Below are 12,910 nucleotides of genomic sequence, written 5' to 3'. Positions count from 1 at the left end.
CTCCTGTAACTCCTTCTCCAGTTCCTGCTGTCCCCAGAACAGCCTCTCCCTGTCACTGTCACTCCACCTGGAGAGCAGCTGTTGCTCTGTGTGTGTCACCCCTGGGGTCCCACAGGGACTTGCTGGGGCAGGATGTGAAGCAGAGCAGGTGGGATTCAAGTGAGAAAATAATAACCTTGGTGCTTAGAGCTGCCCTTTGAGATTAGAGCAAATCCCCACTGAGTGACCCAGACGGGCAAACACAGAACAAGAGGCAGAGACAATCCCTCCCTCAAAAAGCTGAACAGGTGAGACAAAGGGCAGGGGAGTGAACCCAGCAGCTCTGGCAGGGAGCTCCCAGCCTTCCAGCTCCTTTCCACCACCATGCTGCTCCAGCTGCATGACGCCAGCCAGATGCACATGGCTTTTCCACAAGCTGGTTTTGTGCAGGGAATGTGTAACTGATGTTCCTATCCCTCCTCATCCCCCTCTGCACAAAGATGATTTCATTTCCGTGCCCCAAAGCCACAGATCTCACCCACAGAAAAGTTTGACTAAGCCACTCCTTTTGTAACTAGTGCTGTGTGGCACAAAATGACATTTCTGGTCAAAACTGTCAGGGAACATCACCTATGGGAGGGTTATGGGAAATCCGAACAGGAGTGGAAAAGAATCCTCATCTGGCTAAGTGGCAATGAGTCTTGTTCTATCAGTGGGGAGAATGAGAGGTTCACAGTCTGGCCCACTTCAAATCATATTCAGTGCTGGAAATTTCTGTTTCAAACCACACAGAGAAATTTGCCCTCTGGGGGTGGATGCACTGGGCAAGACAGCAGCAGGGAGAAGGAAAGAAACAGCCTGTCAGATGGGTGCTTAAATTAGAGGGACAATGAATGATGAGTCTGTTCCAGCCGAGTAGAAAGGGATGGAAGGAAAAAAGGGCCCTTGGGAAGGCAACAAGCTGCTGATCTGAGGCTGGGTTAAGGGCTGGAGTTGGAAATACCTTGAGAGCACAATCACATCCCCAGGCAGTGGCGTTTATTTACATATGGTGATTCAGTTTTTATGCCCTTCCCTGCATTTCTAAGTCCAAATTCCTCTGGCACAAGAACACGTAAGACAACATTGTCCCCCGTGGCGAGTGGAGGAAGGCAAGAGTGACACTGCTCTGCCTTCCCACCGTGTGCCTCAGTTTCCCCACTGTGCACTGGGTGTGGGTGGGGAATGCACACCACAAGGCAGGTCCTGGTGAAGCTCCCACAGTGCACACAAGCCTCAGGCTGCACAATCCACACCGGGAAAAGGAAAGCTCGCTGCTGCTGCTGGGGGAAGGGGATTAATCAGCAGGAGATGACAACAGAGTCCAGCCACTCATTAATTAGAGGAGGGCACGAGCTGATTCAGGGAGCATCTCCCACACAGCACTGTGTTTTTTGGTTTTTTTTTTCTGCAGACATTCTCCTGCTCCCTGGAGGCACCGGGAGTTTGTAGGTACTGCTTCAAACCACAGCCCCGTGGAGCAGAACTGTGTCACACAACACAAGCCATTCCCCTGGGGAGAAGCTGCGGGCCTGCCAGGAAAATAAACACGTTTGGCACAGCACAAAGCAGGCCATTATGGTGTCAATCAGAGGCCGGAGGATTCAGCCAAAAGGCAGCTCGGATGCAGAGCTCAGACCAAGCCCTTCACAATATTTTCAAAACAGGTACCTCAGAAACACAGACCACCCTCTGTCACCCATCATCTGTGCTGCAGAACTTCCACTCACAGAGGATTTATGAGTATCTATCTGCACAGGACTTCAATAATTAATGTTGCAGAATGAAGCCCTATGGCTGCAAACCCAGAGCAATTTCCAGCAGAATTAAGGCATAAGGGGAATCGGCCATTGGCACAGCTGATCTATGGATTTTTGGCTGCTATGGAACTTCACATTTTTTCTTGGAATCTGAATACTTTTCTAAGAGGTCTAGCCCAGCCCAGCCACATACTGACACCAGGAGATAAAATTATCTGGCTTGTCCTGTGCAGAGCAGACTGGACAGCTCCTTCTGGCTGGTAAAGAATCCATATGCATGTATATATAATTAGCATAATGAGAACCCAGTTTTAGCATGGCCTTGAGGCACTAACTCTTTTAACAAATAAGAAACAGACAGTATTAATCCTGGGCTGGTTGGAAATGTATCTTTCTGGAAATATTTGGATAAGTATTTTTCCTCTCTATTTTGGCTTAAATTAAGTGCCTGGTTATTCAACATTCATGGCAGGGGTTTCAGTTCTGGTTTAGTTATGTAAAGGGGCATCTTCCTCCTGCACCACATCACTAGGAACAGTCTAGAGAAAATGTAATAAAGACCCTTTGCTGGATTAAGCACAAATCAGTCAACCCAGCTGCCACTGGGGCTTTGGGGCTGGAGGTATTTCAGGTGCCTTATCTATACTGTGGGTGCGTGAAAGCTTTTCTAATTAATCTTCTGGAAGATGAAATGCCTGCAATGACAGTGGCAAGTGCCATTTCCAGCCTGCTCACAGGACTGAAATGGCTCGTTAAGTCATCTGCAATCAGTGGTGGGGCCCTAAAGCTTTGAATACTTGATTTGCTGCCATACAGCAATTTTCTCATGTGAGGAGAAGCAGGAACATTCAGCCACCTCTTCCCTATTTTCCCTCTCTCTGCCAAACCAGCTTTTTTTCCCCTTTTCTTTTTCCTTTTCTTTTTTTTCCTAAACTGTTCCCTTAGAAACAGCCCGTTCACCCTCTCACCCTGCTCCTCCTCTCCCCAGCTCCCGTGGCCTCTCTCCTGCTCCCTCTGAGACAACAGGGACTGACGTGCTCAGCCTTTGGGTGGCACGGGGAGCTGATGTTCATGGCAACCCTGCTGTGACAAGGGAGGTGGCACAGGCACCCCTGAGCTGTGACCTCGGCTGCCAGCCACAGCCCTGGCTGCTCTCCCGTGCTCACCCGAGGGAGCTGCCAGGCTCCAAACGCCTGGTTCAGCTCCTCAGCACAACCAAGGGGAGAAAATGTTAACCCCAGCCCACCTCCAGCTCTGTGCTGAACTCCCAGCTTCACCAGAGCATTTCATTTCGGAATGAAATCATCCTGTTTGCTGGAAAGGCATCAGCTCGTGCTGTCAGCTCCAGCAGCTTCTCGCCAATTTATTTCACAGAGCTTAGAAAAATTGGAAAGGGCTGAAGCAATGGAGAGGAACATGAACATCTCAAAACCAGATTTTCTGTGTTGGAAAAGATTACATGATCCACAGAGACATGTGACCCAGGGAAAAGGTTCAGAGCACATCTGTGATTGAAATAAACCTGAAGAAGTTCAGTCTGCCCTGAGCTTTGCCAGTTCTGTCTAAACTTGGGTCTCCAAAGCACAGACTGGAATTTGGGAGATAACTGCTAGCTGAGTTCACACTGTTTGTCCTGTCAGACCAGGGCTCTTACTGGCAATGCCTGGCACCAGCTCTCTGCTGACAAGGTCCAAGAAATCCTGCTGCACACAGGGATAGGGATAATGTGCTCTGAGTGCAAGTTTCCTCCTGATTCTGACAACACATGTTAGTTTAAATCACAATACAGGAAAATTTATTGCCCAGCAACATTTTTTTTTTTTTTTTATGAAAAGGTCTTTACCAAAACCCAAGGTCTTCTCCACAGGAATGTCAAATACCATTTTGATCTTTAAAAGTTTCCACCAGGCCTCTGGAAAACACTCAGGCAAAGGCAACTACAGCCATGTATTGGATGACTGGCCTTTTGGATGTTTTTTGTGTGCAGGATATATTTACAAAGAGTGGGAATCCAGAATCCTTTTCAGTCTCACCTGCACTTTGACTGCTGCTTCTGAAATGCATTTAGACTCTGTTCTCCAGAGGAACTAACCACACATTCCCTTCCCAGTTTGCTCCCACCAGGAACAAAAACTCATGGTGGGGCACATTTTACAGGAACTGATTTTGGTGGGTTTGGTTGCGTGGAGGATCTCTCTGCAGGGATCAGATGATCAATTTCGGACCTCTTTGTAGTCCTTATCCACTGTGGAAAAACGTATGAGGCGGATTTCAGGGGGTTTTGGCTTCCTGTCATCCCATATATACTCTGGAGAAAGCAGCTTGGAAGGTTTGTGTGTCAGGAAGTGCCTGTTGAGGTGACTCTCCTCCTGCCAGGCTGCCATGATCCCGTTGGCTTTGTCAGCCAGGATGGTCATGTGGCAGCTCTTGGTGAACTCATAGACTTTGTTGACCAAGCCTCCAAACACGGCTCCTCCGTAGTAGAAATCCCCTTCTCCCTCGGGGATGAAGGCTGCCGAGGAGCTCCTCCTCTCATAAGGGAACTGCTCCCGTGGCACTGTGAAGTAGCCAGGGTGGATGGCTGCCACCATGTCCCCCAGGGTCTCGGGGCCCCAGGGGTTGTGGAACACCATGACAACGTCCAGGCAGAAGAGGTACTGCACCTCCCTGCCGCTCACCTGGGCCACGTGCCGGCTGATGGCCTCCATCCTGCGCATGGAGATCTCCTGCCAGCTGGAGAATTTGGCCATGGGGACGGTGGCCAGGCTGCGCCCTGGCTGCAGCTGCAGTGAGGGAACACTGGCAGGGCTGTCTGTGAAGATGTAATAGTTCACCTGGTAGCCACGCATGAAGTGCTGCTCTGCCGACTCCAGGAAGCGACGCACGAACCGCGTGTACCTGCCCGGACACGGCGGGGACAAAAGGGACATCTGTAAGGACATGCAGGGATAGGGCAAAACGGGAATGGCCTTCAGCTGAAGGAGGGCAGGGTTAGATCAGATATTAGGAAGGAATTCTTCCCCTGTGAGGGTGGGGAGGCTCTGGCACAGAGAAGCTGTGGCTGCCCCGTCCCTGGAAGTGTCCAAGGCCAGGATGATGCAACCTGGTCTAGTAGAAAGTGTCCCTGCCCATGGCAGGGGGTGGAAAGGGATGAATTTTAAGGTCCCTTCCAAGCCAAACCGTGCTGGGATTCCAAAGGGATGCATGGTGGATTATGAAGGACACGTTGGTGAATGCAAGACAAGGAGTGAGGAGAGTTCACTGATCATCACTGCAAGAATTCACACACTGCACATGAAATGGGTGGAGTGGAGGATGAGGAATAAGTGGATTATCCCCATTTTGACCAGCTCTAATTCCCAAGCCACCTGCTAATTCTTAAAAAACACTGCCCACACCTCAGGTATCTCCAGTGTTGTCATCCCGTGGTTATGTGTGATTACAGACACACTACATGGGCACAAAACCCCCCTATAAATTGGGACAAATTTCAGGAAAAGGAAAACCAAAACAATCTTTCCACAGAGGGAGGGCATCACCCCAAGAACTGTGGTCACTGAGTGCTTCCCTTACTTGCCAATAGCAAAGGCTGTCACCCCTATGGTGAGGTTCAGGGGTCTGTAGGCACTGTCCAGGATCTCAGGGTCAAAGGTGCCTTCCCAGACGATGGGGGCCAGCCATGGTGTGACTGTCAGCACATCCTGGCGCCTGAAGGGGGAAAAAACCAGAAATGTTAATGAAATGTAACTGTTCCTATTGGTTTCCAGGTCAGTAAATGGGGAAGAAGCACGAAAAAGGCAGCTAGAAGAGTGTGTGAATCAGAATTAATTCGCCATGGAGGGTATTAACCTCAGATATTTTCTCCCTGAACTCTTACTTGAGGTTACAGAGCATGGACATTTCCATTCCTGGGCTGAAATTAAGCACTTCAAGACATCAGCAAAAACCTGAAGATCTACTAAAATCTCATTTGAAGACTGCAGAGGAGAGTTTAATGACCACTGAACTCTCAGAATGGGAAGCTGTGCCTATTTGCTATCAGCCTGATGCAGATTGCTAAATACAGATTAAAACACAAGTAATATGAAAATTACTATAAAAATATACCCCATTGCTGTGTTATTAAAACACAGCTTGCAGCATGACAGCTTATTTTTCCAGTATTTATATATAGCTCCAACACATTCAGATATAATTTAAAATTCTGTATGTGAGCCAGCATTCAAATGTGTAACAAAGTTAGAAAAAAATCCTTAATCTTCTGTGAGGGAAGTGGAAATACTGAATATAAATGCAGCAGAGTCTGATTCTGCCCTATTACAGCTCTGCAATGCTGTTTCAATTTGCTGCTTTGTTTTCAGTGTTTCATTCTTACCTTTTTGATTTTAAAAGGAGATGTCATTTATGGTGGAATTCACCCCAGCCTGCTCACATTTGCTCCAGACCTGGAGCTGGAGCCCTCTGCTAATGAAATTTGTCACACACAGCACGTGGCCACACCTGGGGGCTGCCAGGCTCCCACCTGACACAGTTCCAAGGCAAAACAGCACCAAAATCAAACTGGGGGAGCTCTGGGGAGCAGATCCCATCAGATCCTCCAACCCAGATCTAATACTTTCAATCTGAGAGGATGCAAGAATAAAACAGTTTGACTCCTTCCTACAGCAATGCATGTGATTGAAAGATTAAATTATACAGGAAGAAGAATTTGGGTTGGGGGAAATGTGCTAAATGATCTGTTCTGTTTCTGGGTTGATTATCCCTTTTTTTGGAGAGGGAAGCAATCATGCATGTTCACTTCTCTAAGCTTTTTAAATTTCATTTTAAAGGGCTGCCCTGGGTTTCCCAATGAATCATGGTCATGCTCTCAGTGCCAGTAAACTCCCTCCAAAAGACACAGAGCATGAAAAGCTTCAAGGTGCTCTCCTCGTTCAGCCCAGGTGACTTAGCACAGAAATTTATTCCAGTATGGAAGAAATATTCAGGCTGAGCACATCCTGAATATGTGGGGGAAATAATATATATATATACATATGTGTGTGTGTGTGTACCAACAGGGTGTGTTAACATGCACAGGAATGTGGTTGTTGAAGGTGAATTGCTCCAGATAAAAGTCAGGACACAGGAGCAAGGCCAAAGGAGGCTGTAACAACCTGAGCTGCACAGAGAGTTTGTCCAAGCCACTTCTTAGTTCTGCTGGCCCAAATCTTCCCTCACACTCCCTGCTTTGGCTGTGTCTCTGAGATTTGTCTGTGCTGAAATCACTGCTGAAGGTCACACAGAGCACCTGCTTTATTTTGCCCTGAAATGAGTTCAAAGCTCTCCCACAGCTGGTTCCAGCTGCAGCACAGCTCCAGAAGGTACTTCCCACTTACAGATATTACAGATCTCCCACCTCAAAACGAGCTCCTGGCCGTGGAACTCTTGTTCCATGTGTGCTAATGTAATAATTGGGAATTAACAGTAAGTGTAGAGTGACCAAACCCAAACTTAGAGCAGCACAGGCAGCTGCTGACACACCCCTGTGCTTGGATTCTCATGGAACAAAGTCCTGCTCAGTGTGCCCCAGGACTCTGGAACTGTGAGTGCTGCAAAGTGCCCAAACCAAACTCAGCAGAAACAAAGTTCAAACAAAGAAACTTACTTTGGCACCAGCACTCTTGGCTGCTGATAAAATAATCTGTAAAAAGGAAGAAAATATCCATTGAATAATACATGAATATGCCTGGAAGAGAGGAACAGCAGTTTAAAGGTCAGGAGATAGAAGGCCAATACTTACTGGGGGAAAAGCTGGATTAGCTTCTCTTCTGTATATTGGAGTTTCGTGGAGCTGAATAATGGGGTGGGAAAAGAAAGGGATTGTTATACTTTTCTTAAAATATCAACCAAGTTTGGTTTCAGGACCTGCTGCTGCACTGTCAGCTGTCCAAATCCAGCTCCAGCTGCTGTGCCACTGCTGTGCCTGGCCCAGGGTTAGGCATCACCTGCACACACCTCCAGGGCTGTCAGGCAAGGGACAGATTTGGGACAGAACACACAACACAACAAGGACAGAGAGATGCTGGCAGCAATCCCAGTCTGTGGGGAAAATCAGGGTTTAGGGGTCAAAATCCATGTGGGACTGCCAGCAATGGTCATATATGTGCTCCATGCCCTGCAAAACTGCTCCTGGTCACCTGGAGGGCTGAACTACCTGAAATTATCACATTTCCAACAGCATTCAGAGAAATAAGCACCTGACCAGACACAATAGTTTGGGATGGGCTGGAATAATCAGAAATACTTCCATGAAACATTTTTTTTTCCTATTTGCATGGTTTGGTTTTGTTTTGACAAGAACAGTAGGTCATGGGAAAAGCCATGTCTTGTCATGTCCCAGCTGTGGTGCAGTGTGGCAGTGAGGAGGTCACTGTGGCCCTGTCCCTGGCCCCTGCACAGTGAAAATTCTCTCCTGTGCAGATCTGGGGGAGAGCTCTTGGCACCCAGGCTAGGTCAGCTCCATCAGTTTGCAGCGTGCAAGGAAGCTCAGGAGCAGCTCCCCTTCATTTGCTCAGGCCCAGAGCTGCCAGGCACAAATATGGAATGGGGGGAGAGCACAGATCACAGAGGGAAGAACAGGAGCCTGATGGAACAGGGGGGCCATTCCTGATTGTGCCAGAGCTCCTCCTGTGCCTGTTCATGTCACCTCTCTGCTTTAGGTGACCCTGCCCAGTGAGAGGACACTTCAAGCAGAGCTGTGCATGTGCAGGTGTGTGATTACACCCTGATAGGGAAGCTGAATTAACCTTTCAGTCCTGGGCTCTGTGACCCACAACGAACAAACCCGAGCAGAGCCAGAGCTGTCCTGCAGGGCAGGCAGGCCCCAGCAGCACTGGTAGCTTTTTGTTTTAAGAGAGTGACTCATTACAACTTCATACATAAAGAACAAGAACTTGTTAATCAATGTTTGTGTTGTCAGTGAAGGGCAGGACCGTAACAACGACCTGTGTTACTCATTAGACACAAAACAAAATACTCACAAGATTTCTGGGCAGGGAAGGTAGTAGGGCAGGTAATGCACTTTTCCACTCCCAGCCCTAGCCCTGTGAGAGCAAAGAAATGTTTGAACACAGGAAATGTTGAAGGAAACCTTCCTAGAATTTTCCAAGATCCCCTAAAGACCTGGCAAAGATTTTGAGAGGTAACTCTGGCTAACTCCATGTCTACTTTATTAATTAGTGTAGGATCTGCTGTGTTCACATTTTAACACAATGTCCTGCTGCTGAGTCAAAATGCAGCTACCCACAAAGTGAAAGTACAGCAAATTGCAACATCATAAATATGCGATAATTCATAATAATTTAACAATTAATATGTTAATACTTAACAGAAATGTCTTATCTCAGATTCCCTTCCCACAATGTTTGAGGTATAGAGAATAAAAAAGCCGTACTCAGTCATCAGAATATTCAGTTACAAAATTCTCAGTGTTTGAAACGACTGATATTTTACATTGAAATGACTGATAGTTACAAATGACTGATAGTTACAAAGCTGTCCCTGGTGACACTGCAGTGAGTTTGGACTGTTTGAAGAGACAAATAATCACTCTGAGCTGAAATGTAACTGGAATATTCTATACTTCAACATTTGTTTGTGAGGTGTTAGCAGCCTGATTTGGACTCAATTACTCTTTTTTTCTCCTTCCCTTAGGGCTTTCTCCCTCTACCAGTGCTCTTTTATCTTTACACAAATAATGTGTAATATTGTGATATTAAACTGTTCTTTCTTACAGCTCAGAGACTTTCCACAAAAGGCACAACTTTTATTTTTGTGTTCTGTCAGTTTTATCACAGAATGTACACAGGATGATTTAGGTATGGCCAAGCTGGCCAGCAAATTCTTACCAGATAGCCAGAGCAGCCACGACACCCAGGCAGAAAAGAGATGTCAGCAGCAATTTTCTGGAAATCATCTTCTAGAGGAGAAGGAAGGGAGACTTCTGAATTCCAGCAGCTTTCACTCTGCAAAGAACAAACACGAAGGGAAGAGGGCTGTAAGTACCTCACTCTGGGATAAATCGATTATTTCCTCAGAGGAGGACGAATCTTCTCAGCAGTTTCAGACTTTCTGCAGCAATGAACACGGAAGGAGCCAGACAGGAAGAGCCAGGGCACTGAAGCAGCAACTACAAAATGTCAGAGCAAGTTCTCCATTTCAGGGAGCTTTAACCCCAGCTCTAGTGCTTGGGGAGCCTTTCTGATTTGATTCCACTTTCTGTCGATTCCATTTTTCATCTCAAGCACCCACCCTTTGCAATTGAACCAAATCACCCACCCCAGTCTTATCACTTAATCAGAGTTAACACAGTTATCACCCGAGCTGATAACCTCCACCTTTCCCAATCCAGAGGCAACTCCTGCAAAGCTGCCTGTAGGAAAGGTAAACTGAGGTGTGAGAGCAGCAAAGAAAGACTTCACAATCCTAATGCATGTTGGGTAAAGATTAAGACAAAGGAATTATTTTCTCAACAACAGGCATGAAAATCACCTTTCCCGAGCCCAGCAGTCTTACCTTAAAAGCTCAAATCAATCTTTTTTTCTGCTCACAGGGAAGCAAAGGTGCCCACAGTGGGAACTTTGATTGATCCCTGTGATGAACACAAAATGCATGGGGGTTACAAGCACGTTAATTGTTATTCCTTTCATTATCACCTTCGGTGAGGACTGCAGCTGTGGATCAGGCTCGTGTGTTTTCATTTCTCTGCTGCTGTCTCAGGACCCAACCCATGCTCTCCTGCCAGCTAGGACCCAACCCTCCACACCAAATGCTCTTCCAGGCTGGCTGGAGGGATTGGATATATTTCCAGTTAGAGCTTTCTACTTTTTAGAATGTGATTGGAGCGTGTAGGAAAAAAAAAAAAAAGAAAAGAAAAAAAGAAAAGAAGAAAAAAAAAAGAGAAAGAGACTGTTTATCAACTATTTATGAAGATGGCAGTATTTATATTAATGGAAGGAACAGGTACATGATGCTTCTTGGAGGCTGCTGAAGTAACCCCAGAGCTCATTACTTGCCCTTGGTAAGGCACAGGACAGTGCCAATGCATCTGAACAGGCAGCAGTGATTTTCCTGCTTTAATTTCTTTGGCTGGAAAAAGACAAGTAGGAAAAAGGTTTTCAATTTTCTTTACTGTATCACACAGAAATCCTCTGGTGCTTCTCTCTCACCTTCCTTGGAGACAATCTAATTAGCTTTCACCAGGAAGCATCACAAAATCCTACTTAAAAATAATGACTAACTACATATATACATATATATATATGTATGTGTGTGCATCTATATAAATATATGTCTTAAGGCCTTCCATCACTTAAAGCCTTCATGGATTCATGCTGAGCAGTTCTGGATTCTTGCCTAAAAATGCTGCAGATCCACAACCACAGGAAGAAGTACAAGCAGCCTTCCTCCTCCAGCAGTTATTCTGTATTTTGAGCAGTTTTATCTCATTCTTGTGCTAGTTGTGTCATGAGAGCTGCTATGCTGACACCAGGATTTGTCAGTGCCACGTTTCTTACCTTGTGCTTGATGTTTCCAGCACATGCAAAGCAGACAAATGTGCAGAGGGGGGTTCGAACAGTTGTTTTCCAGCCATTCTTTGAGAGCTGGCTGCACACAGAGCAGGTAGGAAAGCCCTTCTCATCAGCAGGCTTCCAAATTTCCAGCCAGGACCTCACTTGCTGCAGTTCAGCTCTGGGCAGTCTCCCTTTCCACACCTGAAAGCTCTGATGTTCCCTTCCCTCTTCTCTTCTGTGACCTCCTTCAATCTTTCTTTGTAATTTTCTAACTTCAAGATCTGGGATTGTTTCTGTCAGTTCTGACTGGACTCTCTCTAATCAGCCCATTCTCATGAAATTGGTGTCAAAGCAACCCAAATTCTCCTGCTGAGCCCTCAGCAGTCTGAAGAAAAATCGGATTGCTCCCCAAAACTGAAAAGCTGTCACAGCTCATACATTCCCACAGGACATTTGCCTGCTTTGCAAGGACACAGCACTGGGATAACATTCAGCCTGTGGCCAAATGCAATCCATGTGTTTTCTGTGGAACCTCTCCCAGCCAGGTCTGAGGCATATAAAACCTTCTACTCGACTCCATGAAAACAAACTCGATTTTCAGGCTATTTGTTTTTCTAAAACATCAAGTTCTGACTGAATCTTGTTTTCCCTGAGGCTTGCAGCCCCTCCCAGCTTGATGCCACTTTCCAATTGCATAAATATCCTCTCAACATTTCCACCCAAAGCACAAAGGAACACACAAACAGCCCCACTTTGCAGATTCTCCTGGCATTCCCATTTCCTGCATCTGACTCATGTTCTTATCTCCATGGCATAATGAGGCTGATAGCACAGAATTTGGGTGAAGGACAGAGGATCAAGAACAGAGAGAAGAAAGGGGTCTAATTATTATCCTCAAATTGGACAGTAAAATTAACACAGAATTAAAAAAGATGTGGGTGTTTGGTTATTTTAGTGCAGTTTCAGCTGTTGTAATGGGCACAGAGAACTTCCATGTGTCTTTTATAGAGTAAACATCTAATCCCTCAGGAAGAGAAATACACATATTTTGAAATATTACATCACTAGGAGCACAGCTGAGGCATTCACCCCTTATTTTCAGTTTCTGTGGTACAAACCTGCCAGAGCACTGGAGCCAGCTGAGATTTAAACATCTAAATTTTAGATTTTTCATCTAAAATCATCTCACTGAGATTTACCTCAACTGATTTACAGTTTACCATGAATACAAACAAAAATGAAAAAATGTGGTTGCAGCTGATGAAAGAATCTCCAACCTAATAGAAATCACAGCTAAAGCATTTTTAATAATTACTCAGGTTCCTCGAATTTGTTCCGAGAGTTTTTTAAAAGGGATATGGCTGAAAGTAGCTCTGTTACTCCCAAATGAACTTGCTTGACCTCCCAGAACAAAGCACTACTTTATCTTCAAGCCCTGCTTGGAAAGCATTCTGGACAGCTGATAAATACCTCACTTGTCGACGGTTGCACGGAAAATATTCTTTGCAGAGCAACTATTTCAGATTTCCCAACGAGCATTTCACATTTCTACAACTGAAGTGGCAAGCTGTGAGTGCAGGG

General features: G+C 46.0%; 1 protein-coding gene across 2 annotated transcripts; it reads right to left on the bottom strand.

Moving 5' to 3' along the window:
* Positions 1 to 3,108: 3,108 nt before the first annotated feature.
* GBGT1 (globoside alpha-1,3-N-acetylgalactosaminyltransferase 1 (FORS blood group)) lies at positions 3,109 to 10,467 on the bottom strand. Of its 2 annotated transcripts, XM_014873261.2 has the most exons (7): positions 10,332 to 10,467; positions 9,665 to 9,781; positions 8,798 to 8,860; positions 7,558 to 7,608; positions 7,423 to 7,458; positions 5,352 to 5,486; positions 3,109 to 4,676 (listed from the first exon to the last, which is right to left on the bottom strand). In XM_014873261.2, exons 2-7 carry the CDS (start codon positions 9,730 to 9,732, stop codon positions 3,992 to 3,994), a joined length of 1,038 nt encoding a protein of 345 aa, XP_014728747.2. In that variant the 5' UTR covers positions 9,733 to 9,781; positions 10,332 to 10,467; the 3' UTR covers positions 3,109 to 3,991. The 2 variants fall into 2 exon arrangements, with proteins under 2 accessions (XP_014728747.2, XP_088033660.1); XM_088177534.1 differs by lacking the exon at positions 10,332 to 10,467 and having other exon boundaries at positions 9,665 to 9,866.
* Between the last annotated feature and the right edge of the window lie 2,443 nt (positions 10,468 to 12,910).

Source organism: Sturnus vulgaris, chromosome 22, assembly GCF_052056855.1.
Source record: "Sturnus vulgaris isolate bStuVul1 chromosome 22, bStuVul1.hap1, whole genome shotgun sequence".
Taxonomy (NCBI): domain Eukaryota; kingdom Metazoa; phylum Chordata; class Aves; order Passeriformes; family Sturnidae; genus Sturnus; species Sturnus vulgaris.
This window is presented reverse-complemented; position numbering and strand designations above follow the sequence as displayed.